The sequence below is a fragment of the Python bivittatus genome, unplaced genomic scaffold, assembly GCF_059951505.1.
Source record: "Python bivittatus isolate LINGU-HERP-01145 unplaced genomic scaffold, Pbiv_v1 ctg000790_np1212, whole genome shotgun sequence".
In the NCBI taxonomy this organism is placed as follows: Eukaryota; Metazoa; Chordata; class Lepidosauria; order Squamata; family Pythonidae; genus Python; species Python bivittatus.
In genome coordinates this window covers 6,226,852-6,240,198 of record NW_028277110.1, presented here as the reverse complement: position 1 = coordinate 6,240,198, position 13,347 = coordinate 6,226,852, and the positions used below count along the sequence as shown (strand labels likewise).

The window sequence follows — 13,347 nt, the reverse complement described above, 5'->3', positions numbered from 1 at the left end:
CTTCTCCTTCAGGTTCAAACCTGCTGATGGAAGGAGCAGTCATTGCAGGGATTCCCAGCAATCCTCACCTGCCTTATATCAGCGGCCGGGGCCTTGGACAGGATTGCGCCTTTGTGACCTCTCTTGCCACGTCGGCCCCGACACTCCCCGTGGTTTACGGAGGAGTTGAGGGTGCTGAAGAGGGTTAAGAGACGTCTAGAGCGCCGCTGGAGGAAGACACGGACTGAATCCAACCGAACACATGTTAGAGCCGCTATTAAGGCCTACATTGTGGCGATAAGGGCGGCGAAGCGTCAATACTTCTCCGCCCTTATTGCGTCTGCAGAGTGCCGCCCAGCGGTCCTGTTTGGGATCACCAGGTCCCTCCTTGGTAAGGGGGATGTGGTGGTTCATTTGCAGGGCCGCACGGAGGAATTTGCAGAGTACCTGCAGGATAAAATCGCTCAGATTCATTCCAAGTTGGACTCCGAGCGTGGTGCAGGGTCTGGGGAGATACCAGGGGATTGTTCTTGCCTAGTTAGCTGGGAACGGTTTGATCCTGTGGTTCCTGAGGAAGTGGACAGGATCCCCTGGACTGTGAGGGCCACCACTTGTCATCTGGACCCATGCCCCTCCTGGCTGGTGAAAGCAGCTTGGGAGGTGACATGTGGTTGGATCCAGGTGATGGTTAAGGCATCCTTGCAGGAGGGAGTGTTTCCAGCACCCTTTAAAGAGGCGTTGGTGCACCCCCTCCTCAAGAAGCCCTCCCTGGATCCTACTGTACTGGACAACTTTCGTCCAGTCTCCCACCTCCCCTTCTTGGGGAAGGTGGTTGAGAAAATGGTGGCTTCGCAGCTCCAAAGGGTCCTGGAGGAAACGGATTATCTGGACCCTTATCAGTCAGGTTTCAGGCCCGGCTATGGAACGGAAATGGCATTGGTCGCGCTTATGGATGATCTCTGGCGGGAGCGGGATGGTGGAAGTGCGACCATCCTTGCTCTCCTTGATCTCTCAGCGGCGTTCGATACCGTCGACCACAGTATCCTATTGGGACTGCTCAGGGATATGGGGGTGGGCGGCATGGTCTTGTGCTGGTTCACCTCCTTTCTCCGGGGCCGATCCCAATCGGTGGTGATAGGGAGCGAGAGGTCCCATCCTCGGCCCCTGCTTTGTGGGGTGCTGCAGGGTTCGGTTCTCTCTCCGCTCCTTTTCAACATCTACATGAAGCCGCTGGGCGAGAACATCCGTCATCACGGGATGAGGTATCATCAGTATGCTGATGATACGCAGTTATACATCTCCATCCCTGGTGAGGTAAGCGATGCCGTGACTGCCCTTTCTCGGTGCCTGGAGGCTGTGGGGGTCTGGTTGGGGAACAACAGGCTTCAGCTGAACCCTGGCAAGACGGAGTGGCTGTGGGTTACTGGCTCCTCTGTATCCGGGACGTTGTCATCGTTGGTGCTCGATGGGGTAGCACTGCCCCAGACAGACCCAGTGCATAATTTGGGGGTCCTCCTGGCCTCACGGCTCCTGCTCAAAGAGCAGGTGGCAGCCGTGGCCAGGAGGGCCTTTGCACAGCTTCAGGTTGTGCACCAGTTACGCCCTTTCCTGGATCGGGATGCCTTGCGAACAGTCACTCATGCCCTCGTTATCTCCCAGATAGACTACTGCAATGCGCTCTACATGGAGCTACCCTTGAAGAATATCCGGAAGCTTCAGCTGGTCCAGAATGCGGCCGCGCGAGCAATTTTGGGGCCCGAAGAAGGACCCATATAACACCTCTGCTCTGTGAGCTGCATTGGGTACTGGTTTGCTTCTGGGTCCAATTCAAGGTGTTGGTTATCACCTTTAAAGCCCTACATGGCATGGGGCCAGGTTACCTGAAGGACTGCCTCGCCCCCACGATCTCAACCCGTCCCACCCAATCTCACAGAGAGGGCATGCTCCGGATCCCCGCGGTAAAAGAACTTCGACTAGTGGGGTCCAGAAGATGGGCCTTCTCTGCTGTAGCCCCCGCCCTTTGGAACATCTTGCCCCCGGAGGTGAGACAGGCCCCCTCACTCCAGGCCTTTCGGAGGGATTTGAAGACCTGGCTCTGCCATCTGGCCTGGGGTGGGGACGGAGGATATCAGAAATGGGGTTGGCTGGCCCCTTAGCGGCCTGGTGTGGCCCCAGCGGCCTCTTGGATTTCTTAGCTTTTTTATCTTTTTAATGTTTGGTTTTATAACTTTTGACTGTGTTCATGTTTTTTAGTATGTTGTGAGCCGCCCAGAGTCCCCCATTGTGGGGAGATGGGCGGGGACAAGTCAAATAAATCATCATCATCATCATCATCATCATCATCATCATCATTCCTGGCCAGGTGTGTCATCCCTGACACAAAGAGGGTAGAGGGATGTTTTGAAGGTCACAGGCCATTGGACAAGTTAATTTAATGACTGGCTTCACATGTTGCAATAAGCCATGGTTCATTTAACCATGATTTATTGAAAAACCACTCCTGTTCAATTATCTTCAGCAAGGAGATAATACCTCCTCACCAAAGATGTTAGTTAAACTGATGCTGCTCTGCCTTTCTGGTCTGGCCTCAGCTGGTGGTATTGCTCCAGGTTTTTTAAAGTTTTTAAAGATTTCTCATAATATTGTAGTGTTTAAATTGTAAACAACTTGCTTGTTTTTAGTGAGTTGTATGGTACTTTGCAATTCTATGAAATGATATAGCAAGGTAGAAATGTTATAAATATAGATTTTGATTTACAAATCATAGGGGGTTTCATACAACATAAAAAATGCTGTACCTTAGTGTGATACGTGAACATAGGGGTGTCCACAGAGTGTGGTCAAAAGATTCAAGATGGCAGCCACAACAATATGATTGAAGACCCACCTGTTTGTTATGTGCATTGCATGCAGTGAATCCCAGGTTGGAAGCTCATCCTGACAAAGAGACATGGAAGCTGGGGAAAATTTCATAAGTTTCCCACACAGGGCTAGTCTTGCTGGCTAACTTCATTCACTCATGTTCCTTCTTGGTCCAGGAACTCTGAAAATACTACCTTCAAGACGCCACGATGTGGATCTTGATTTCTTCCTGATGTTTAGTGTGGTTGATGAGAACGAGAGTTGGCACCTGGATGAAAACATTGCTTCCTTCTGCACTGAGCCAGACTCTGTTGACAAGGAAGATGAAGAGTTCAGGGAAAGCAACAGGATGCACGGTGAGCACCCACATCTTTGGCCTCCTGCTTTGACTAAGGCTAATAGTTTGCCTGTTAGTAAGAAGGTCCCCAAAGATGCAGAGAAAATTTAGACTTTATTGTCCAGATTTTATTAAATACATGGGGATTATTATTCCTGGGAAAATATCCTGTCTAGCATATAAGAATAATTCAATTTATATTACCCAGGTGAAAAGGGATTCTAAGAGGATGATGAAAATACCACTAAGTTTGTGGGGAGGAATTAATATGTTGAAAATGAGAGCAGTGCCTCTGTTGATTAATTTTTGGTGGAAGGAACAAATATGTGGGATTTTTAAGGTATTTAAGGAATATTTAATATATTTCATAAAACTCAGTTAATAAAAAAATATTTGGAAAGCTTATTAGTTGGCTGTCATTCTTCCTAGGCCCCAGATGTAATAAATTTGAAGGAGCCTTCAACATGCCAACTAGCAATTCCTTATTGGTAAAATATTATCATTATAGTGAATCTGGTCCTTGGAAGGAAGTTAAGGGTACAAATGTTAATGTGATATTAAGCTATATTCTAAACATTTGGAAATTCTCAGTTTATGAAGACCTTTGGAAATACTGTGCTTGGACCCATACAAAGAAGGTAAATCATGTATTCTTGGAAGCGTGTTTGTGTCTCAGACTGTAAAAGTTGGCTTCATGACATCTGTGACCGCTTAGCCTGACTTTTCATCGAAGGAGAGGCAAGATCAAATAAGGGAGCCAGTTTGCTCTAGTGATTAAGGTCCCAGGCTAGAAACCAGGAGATGGTGAGTTCTAGTCCCACCGTAGGCATGAAAGCCGGCTGGGTGACTTTGGGCCAGTCCCTCTTTCTCAGTCCAACCCACCTCACAAGGTTGTTGTTATGTGGAAAATAGGAGGAAGAAGGCATATTAGGTATGTTCGCTGCCTTATTTATAAAAATAATAAAGAGGGGATAAAAATTTAAAGAAAAAAAGATTCCATGGGGCCAATTCATTATTTAAAAATGGAATTGTATGAATAAGGAATTCATACTTGAAACTATAGAACAGTAATATGATTTTGAAACCTGAACAGTATTTTTGTGTTTCGTTTGTTTTTTTATTTGCGTTTGGCTTTTGCTTCATTTTTTTCCTTGGTTTCTTTGTACTGTTTTGGTTTTTCGACTTTATTCTTGTTTTTAAGCATATCGTTCGTTTTATAATAATTGTATAGTTTACATATATATTTGTTATTAACTACTATTAATAGGCATTGTCTTTTAAGAAAATGTAATTATAATCCTTTTTTTCTCTTTTTTTTAAGGAAAGTCCTGTCCTGCCTTTACCGAGAGTTAACACTGAACCCCTCCCGCTGCTACTTCTCTCTTTCTTTCTGCAGCCATTAATGGTTATGTCTTTGGGAACCTCCCTGAGATCACAGTGTGTGCCGGGGATCGTGTGTCGTGGCATCTCTTTGGGATGGGCAGTGAGATTGACGTCCATACCGCCTTCTTCCACGGACAGACTCTGACCGTCCGAGGACACAGGACTGATGTGGCCACCCTTTTCCCAGCAACATTCGTGGCAGCTGAAATGGTCCCTCACAACGTTGGCAAATGGCTGTTGACCTGTGAGGTCTCTGACCACTTGCAAGGTAAGGCACCTTCCCCCTTGGGAGTCACTGTCACAGCAGAGGACACGGGCTCTTCTCCACTTTGCATGACCAGCACAAAAGTGGGCAAACTGCAGACAGCTGAGCATGGAGCAGAAGGTCATGAGAGCAGAGTGAAGAGCTGAACCAAATCCGTAACATGTTCTTCTTTCAGGGCCATGCTCTAAATCAGTTGTCCGCAGGATATGGTCAAAGAAGTCAAGATGGCAGCTGGGACAGTACAGGCTCTTTTTATGTGTGGCTTCTATCGCACCATCCTCACAGCCTCTACCTTAACTTTTTCACCAGATTCTGAGGACACCCCTGCTCAGTGCGTTTGATGAAGTACATTATGATCCATGAAAGAGATGATGGTGAAATTGTGTACTCCCCCCCCCGCCCCCAAAATAATTAGATACCACTTTGGCGACTTTTTCCAGAAATTTATAGGTATTACATTGTGAACATTTTCTGGATCTAATGCTTTAGGAGAGGGCCCTCTTCCCAAAGATAGGAAAATTGACTCAAAAATGACTCAAGGGAAACAACAGAGAAGGCAGGGGGAACGAAAGCTAGAATAAACGGACAGACAGTGCAACTTCATGCAATCTTAAGTGTGATTTTTGCATGATCAATACTTTCACTAATGATGTGAATAATTATGCTTATCAAATGTACCAATGATACAGAATTGGATAGGGTAACTAAAACTTTAGAAGATAGGCATAACATTCAGAATAATCTTGATAGAATAGAGAAATGGCCTGAAAGAAACAGAATAAAATTTAGCAGAAACAAGTACAAAGCACTAAGAAAACAAAAATAAAATGCACAGACACAGGATGAAGGATACAGGACTCAATAATTATATTTGCAATAAAGAAATAGTGGCTGATTGTAAATTGAATATGAGCCAGTGGTGTGATGTGTGAGATTTGCCCCGTTCGACAGAGAAACTCTCGTGACACGTGTGGTTCACAAAGAAGGTTTACTCATGCGTAACGTAGTAGTCACAAGCAAAGCCAGGACTGGCTTGGTACAATTGCATCACTCGTTATATTCCCCCCTTCCTGCGCTTTTTCCCGCCTCGTGATCGCGTGCAGCTGTGGACTATTGGGCCCCAATGTCCCCCTTGATTGTTCATGATGGCAGGGTCGGTCAGAGTCCATTGTCCTTGATTGCCAGTCCCCCTCCGGCTGGGTTGGTCCCTCCCTGCTACGTGCAGACCCGCGGGTTCTGTGCTGCGTTGCGATCTTGTTTCGCTGCCTGCGGCCCCGTTCCTTGCTTGCTCGCGCCGTTATCAGTTCATAGTTAAATGCTTCCGCTGCGGTTTTCCTGTTTTGCTGGCCGCAGGTGGCTCGTTAATTAGCGGCGCTTTCGGTTCCTCTTTTCCCTGCTAGCTACCGCCGGTGGATTCCGCGTGGTCTGGTTGCGAGCTTCCCTGCAGCCCCGTGCTTCCCTGAAGCCTCGTGCTGACCGAACCTGACATGCCGCCCCCCTGAAGACAACTCCCCCCCCTCGGTTCTATTTCGGCTTCCCGGGGTATTTACTGTAAAAGTCCCGCACTAGGTCCGGCGCCCTTATGTGGGTTTTACTCACCCATTCGCTGTGGGACTTGGGGAAATGTTTCCATTGCACTAGGAGCTGGGTCTGCCCCTTGTGCCTCCGGGCGTCCAGTATCCGGTTGATTTCGAAGTGCTGCTCCCCCCCGACCATGATGGGTGGCGGCACTCCCTCCGCCTTGTGCCAGGCGTTCCCCGGCTGGTGCAACTTTAGCAGGCTGCAATGGAACACCGGGTGGATCTTCCCGAGGCTTTTCGGGAGCTTCAGCCTGACGGTCACCGGATTGATGACCTCCGTAATTGGGAACGGCCCCACAAACCTCGGGCTGAGTTTTTTCGATGCCTGGTGCGTCCTTAGGTTTTTGGTGGACAGATACACCTGGTCCCCCACTTTCCATTTCTCCTCGGGGAGCCTCTTGCGGTCCGCGTGTTTCTTGTAGTCGGCTTTGGCTCTTTGCAATGCCGCGTGCGCCGCTCGCCGGGTCTCGTCGATTTGGGCGAACCAGGCGTCTAGGGAGTTGATCTGGGATTCCGGCTGAGGCAGCTCCGGCATGGGGACGAAATCTCTCCCGGTGGCTACTTTGAACGGAGAGAACCCGGTACTCTTGTGGACGGCGTTGTTGTATGCCACCTCCGCAAATGGTAGTAGCTCCGCCCAATCGTCCTGTTGGTGCCCCACGTAGCAGCGCAGGTACTGTTCGAGCCCCCCGTTCAGGCGTTCCGTGGCTCCGTCCGTCTGCGGGTGCGCCGCGGAGGATAGCGCTTGTTTCGTCCCCACCCGCTTCAGGAACTCCTGCCAGAACCTCGCAATGAAGTTGCCGCCCCGATCGCTGACGACCCGTCAAGGTGCGCCGTGGAGTCGGTAGACATGTTGCACGAACAGTCTCGCCAGCCCCTCGGCCGTGGGGACTCGCCGGCACGCTACAAAATGCGCTTGTTTGGAGAATAAGTCCGTGACCACCCAAATGGCGGTCTTCCCCTTACTCTCCGGGAGCTCCACTATGAAGTCCATGGCGATCTCTTGCCAAGGGCCGTCGGGTTCCGCTACCGACTGGAGTAGGCCTCTAGGTTTGCCTTTGGCCCCTTTCGCTGTCGCGCACACCGGGCAACCCCCCGAGTACGCTTCCACGTCCTTCCGGAGCGTGGGCCACCAAAACTGCCGCCAGATTAAGTGGAGTGTCTTTACGAAGCCGTAATGCCCCGCGCTCCGGCTGTCGTGGGCTCTCTCCATGACCTCCCGTCGGCAACCCTCGGGCACGTACAGCTTTCCTTCGTACCACCACAACCCCTCTTGGCCGGTTAGCGCCTCTCGGTTCTGCTTGAGCCAAGCGTCCCGCTCCGCCGCCTCCGCGAACCCTTGCCTTACTTCAGGCGCCGCGTCCCGTCGCTCCCCCTTGGTCTGGCTTCGGGTCACCGCCTTTGCAGCCAGCCTGCTGGCGGGGATGACGGAGTCCACGATCTCCTCCCGTAGGCTGGCATGTTGGGGCATGCGAGACAGTCCATCTGCTAGGAAGTTGCGCTTCCCGGGGATGTGTTTCAGTGTGAACCTGAACCTCCCGAAGTATTGGGACCACCGTGCCTGTTTGGGGGATAGCTTACGCGGGGTCTTCAGGGCCTCGAGGTTCTTATGGTCCGTCCACACCTCGAACGGTTCAGCTGCCCCCTCCAGTAGATGCCTCCACGTGGCCAGCGCCCACTTGACCGCGTACGCCTCTTTCTCCCACACCATCCACCTCCTCTCCGTCTCGGTGAATTTGCGGGAGGCGTAGGCGCACGGGTGGATGGCCCCCTCCGGGCTGGGTTGGAGCAGGACTGCCCCCGTCGCCACGTCTGATGCATCCACTTGGATTATAAACCGCCGGTCTGGGTCGGGATGGCGCAGGATCGGCTCCGCGGTGAACCGCCGTTTTAGTTCCTCAAACGCCCCCTGGCATTCTGTAGTCCACGCGAGTGCCATGCTGGGTTTGGGGGGTTTCCCAGTGCCCTTGGTTTTTAGCAGGTCGGTTAGGGGAAGGGCGATTTGGGCGAAGTTCGGGATAAACTGGCGATAGAAGTTCGCAAACCCTAGGAAGCTTTGGAGTTGCCTCCGGGTTCGCGGCGCTTCCCAGCCCAGGACATCCCTTACTTTCGCCGGGTCCATCTCAATTCCCCGGCTGGATATTCGGTAGCCGAGGTAGTCTAGTTGCTCTCGATGGAACTCGCATTTCGAGAGCTTTGCGTACAGCTGTGCCTTCAGCAGTCTCTGGAGCACCGTGCGCACCAGGCTCACGTGCTCCGCCAGGGTCTCGGTGTAGATGAGGATGTCGTCCAGGTAGACCAGGACGCCCCGGTAGAGTAGGTCGTGCAGCACCTCATTTATTAGCTGCATAAATAACCCATGGGCCCCTTTTAATCCGAACGGCATCACGGAAAACTGGTAGCTTCCGAGCGGGGTGTTGAACGCCGTCTTCCACTCATCTTTTGCGCGGATCCTGACTCTGAAGTAGGCTTCGCGCAAGTCCAGTTTTGTGAACACCCTCCCCTTCGACAGATGCGACATCAAGTCCTTCATCAGGGGAGGGGGTATTTGTACTCCGTGCTGATTGCGTTCAGCCCCCGGTAGTCTACGCACATACGGAGCGAGCCGTCCTTCTTCTCCCGGAATAACACCGGGGCCGCTAATGGTGACTTCGCGGGTTGGATGAATCCCCGCGCTAGGTTCTTGTCTATGAACTCGCGCAGGGCCCCCATCTCCCTCCTCGACAGGGAGTACATTTTCGGCTTAGGCAGGGTCGCTCCTGGCTCTAGCTCGATGGCGCAATCACTGGGCCGGTGTGGTGGGAGCTGGTCGGACTCCTTCTCCCCGAACGCTGCCGCCAGGTCTCGATACTGCCTCGGGATTCCGCCGCCCGTCGGGGGTTCCCCGGATCCGGCCCCTCGCTTTGCGGTCGCCTCGCCAGTCGCCGCTGCCTCCCCTCGCCTCGGGATCGTGGCGGGTCTCCGGGGTCCCGGCGCTGCTGCTGCTGCTGTTGCCGCCCGGGTCTCGGGCCCCATCTGCTCTCGCCCCGTCTCCTGGTGTCCCGGACCCTCCGCTTGCCCGCCGGTGGTTGCGGCTGCCTCCGTCTCCACGGCTCGGTCCCCTCTGCTCTCGCCCCTCGCCGGTCTGTCGTCCCCGAACCGCACTGCCTCCGCCGTCCAGTCGACTCGTGGGTTCCGCCGCCGCAGCCACGCCAAGCCGAGTACCACCGCGTAGTCGGCCACCGGGACCACCACAAACCTCAGTTCTTCCCGGTGACTCCCGATCGTCATCTGGACCGGCTCGGTGTAATACTGAGCTGGCCCCCCCCCTGCCAGCGTGCCATCTAGCTGGCTGAATGAAATGGGCTCCCGGAGGCGCCTCAGCTGTAGCCCGAGCCCCGAGACCACCGCTGGGTGCATCAAGCAGTAGGTGCAGCCCGAGTCCAGTAGCGCCCGTAGCTGCGCCTCCCCTCCGGATCTCACCCCCCGGACGTGTATCCTCACCCGGAACGGTGGGCAGTCCTCGTCTCCTATTGGGTCCGTGCGCCTCGACTCCCCTGCTCGCACTGGGACGCCGTTCAGTGCGAGCGCGCCTCGTTTCCCGCCGGCTCCGAGTCCTCTCCGGAGGATGCTGTCTCCGGGGTCGACCACCCCCCGCGTCCTTTCTCGGTCACTGCCGCCACTGCCCCCTTCCGCGGTCGGTCGCCGGTCCTTTTCCCGTTCGCACGCGGGGGCTTGACTTCGGGCCGTGGTGGGGCTCCTTCCCGCTCCGTCGGGCACTGCGCCGCTCGGTGGCCTCTGCCTCCGCATCGGAAGCACAGATTCGGGGCTCCGGTCGCCTCTCGCCCCCCGGTGGACTGCCGCCGACCGCTCCGCCTCTCCTCGGAGGTTCTCTCCCTCGGCTGGTCCCTCGTCTGGTCCCGTCGTCTTGTGCTCTGTTGGATCTGCCGCCACGCCGATTCCGCCATTCCGGCCAGCCAGATCCAATCCTTCACTGTGGGCGGGTCGTCCCGCCCCAGTGCCCGTTCCAGGATCTCTGGGTTGAGTCCCCTCTTAAAATATTTCACCTTCAGGGACTCCAGCCAGTCCGTGAGCTTCTCGGCCAACCTCCGGAACTCCAGGGCATACTCCGATACCGATTTGCCCTGCTGTCTGAACTGTAGGATGTCGTCCTCCGCCCGCTTGGCGCTCAATGTGTCCTCGAATCTGTCCCGGAGCGCCTGCATGAAGTCCGGGAAACTCCGTAGTTCCGCCGCGTTGGCATCGTACAGCCCGATCACCCAGCTGGCTGCTTGGCCATCTAGCAGCTCGGCCACGTAGGACACTCTGTCCTCGTCTTTAGCGAATAGGTGACCACCCCTCTGCATGAACCCCCTGACGTGCGTCAGAAAGTGCGGCAGCTGTTCGGGGTCCCCTGAGAACTTCCCAGTGATGCCTCGAAGTCTCAGGGCGTCTGCCGCCCGTTGGTCCTCCGACCGGGGCGCCGTGGGTGGTACCGGCGGGGGTGCCGGACCGGCCCCCCTGTCGCTCGCCCCCTCGTTCACCGCCGGTGGCCCCACTCGCTGTAGTAGGGTCTGGAGCATCGCCTCCACGGCGTCTAGGCGTCGCTCGACTCTCTCCTCTAGTCGGGCGAATTTCTCGCTCCACTCGCGGTTCCGGAACCCCGAACCCTGGGTCATCGTAACGCCTGAACCGTCTGGTCCTTGGTTCACGCCCACCGACCACCGCTCGGATGGAGGGCGCCCGGCCCTGGCCGCTGTCCCGTCGCTCCCGGGCGGCTCCGACCGCCCTTCCGCGAGCCTGGGTTCCTCGCGCTCCAGCTGACCCACGGATTCCTCGTCGCTGGTCATGCCTGTATTGAGAAAGAAAACGCTCCTCGGTGGTACCGGGTAGCGCTGACGGTGAGTCCTGGCTTTATGTGAGATTTGCCCCGTTCGACAGAGAAACTCTCGTGACACGTGTGGTTCACAAAGAAGGTTTACTCATGCGTAACGTAGTAGTCACAAGCAAAGCCAGGACTGGCTTGGTACAATTGCATCACTCGTTATATTCCCCCCTTCCCGCGCTTTTTCCCGCCTCGTGATCGTGTGCAGCTGTGGACTATTGGGCCCCCCAATGTCCCCCTTGATTGTTCATGATGGCAGGGTCGGTCAGAGTCCATTGTCCTTGATTGCCAGTCCCCCTCCGGCCGGGTTGGTCCCTCCCTGCTACGTGCAGACCCGCGGGTTCTGTGCTGCGTTGCGATCTTGTTTCGCTGCCCTGCGGCCCCGTTCCTTGCTTGCTCGCGCCGTTATCAGTTCGTAATTAAAAGCTTCCGCTGCGGTTTTCCTGTTTAGCTGGCCGCAGGTGGCTCGTTAATTAGCGGCGCTTTCGGTTCCTCTTTTCCCTGCTAGCTACCGCCGGTGGATTCCGCGTGGTCTGGTTGCGAGCTTCCCTGCAGCCCCGTGCTTCCCTGAAACCTCGTGCTGACCGAACCTGACATGATGTGGCTACAAAGTAGGAAATTGCTATTCTAGACGGCAAAGATAGAAATATGATCTCCAAATTATAGAAAATAATTGTTCCATTTTATCCTGCTTTGGTTAGACCCAGCTTCAAGTATAATCTGCCACTTTGGGCACCACACATTGTTTGTTTGTTTGTTTGTTTGTTTGCTTATTAAAGCTTACGTGCCCCTGCAGTCCAGCCAGGTCCTTATATTCTCTTCTTCCAGTAAAAGGTTCAAATGCAAATATAGTACAAAATGGCATCACCGATGTTATTTAAAAAAAAACTAAGGCCGCTAAGGACAGAAACATCCAGGCACAACCAAGGATGCTCTGAATAACCAAGGATGCTCAACATTCTGGATAAAAGCAATGTTCTCATGATGCTAGCTTAATGTTTCATGTTTTTATTTTAGTCTAACTTAAACTAGATTCCCTCTGGGGCTCTCTTTAAAAGCCAGGTTTTAGCAGCTTTCGTAAACCACAGCAGGGTGAAACTCAGAGAAATTGGAACAAATTCGGAGAAGGACAGAAACAATTATTAAGGGACTATGGACTGTGAAGAATGATTGGACAGGCTGGGTATGTTTATCCTTGCGAAAAGCCAACTGAGAGAGACGTGGTAGAGCTTTTCAAACACTTGAAAGGAGGTCATGCAGAAGAAGCTGAAGATTTGTTCCTTCTCTTTCCAGAGCTCAGAACATGAGTAATGGATTTAAGTGAGGCAGATTCCCGTTGAATGTTAGAAAAAATGGCCTGATAAAGTTCAATGATGGAACCAACAATTTGATCCAGAGAGGGGTGGTCTCCCCTTTCTTGGAGGTGGGCAAGTGGGCCTGGGCAGCCATTTCTCAGAGATGCTTGAATTTGAATTCCTGCACTGAGCAGGGGGGTGGACTTGATGGTCCCTCCAACTCTATCGTTTTACAAAATATCCACAAATTTCAGTAGGGAAAGTGCAGATACAAGCAAGGGTGGAAGCAGTGGAGACTAAGATTTGGGGATTTTAGAATATCTGTCCAGTTTTAGGAGGGATTGGTAGAAAAAAATAAGGGAGAGAAACAACTTTGTAGATACAAGCAATGTTCTCATAATGTTAGCTGAATGTTTCATGCTTTTATTTTCTTCTTCTGTGATACCCCATAAACAGAAATGTCATTGATAGAATCAATCCCCAATTAGGCACTGCAATACCACTCATGTACAAAAAAGTTTGATCCTTCCATACAAACAATAACAGTTATCAGATAAGTGGTATGAAGGCCAAACCTTTTAGAATTGTTTACAGGCTAGGCCATTTTCAATGGAAAAAGGAAAGAACAAGAAGAGAAGATAAATTAAAAAAAAAAAAGATTTCAAAGAGACCGACTCCATTCCCTGTTATATACAAAGAATTGTATAATTCACCCGGCTTAATTGTTAAACCAAAAAACTCATACTCTGTAGCCAAGGCAACTCTATTATGAGCATTTTCCT

At 52.6% G+C, this 13,347-nt stretch overlaps 1 protein-coding gene across 4 annotated transcripts in view; it reads left to right on the top strand.

The window, feature by feature from the left end:
* Positions 1–13,347, top strand: part of HEPH (hephaestin) — a 62,381-nt gene that overhangs the window by 14,977 nt on the left and 34,057 nt on the right. For all 4 annotated transcript variants that reach the window (XM_088129300.1, XM_088129299.1, XM_088129297.1 and 1 more), the window contains exons 6-7: positions 3,018–3,197; positions 4,575–4,829. In XM_088129300.1, the coding sequence (XP_087985426.1) occupies positions 3,018–3,197; positions 4,575–4,829 (435 nt within the window). The remainder of the gene's footprint in view (positions 1–3,017; positions 3,198–4,574; positions 4,830–13,347) is intronic.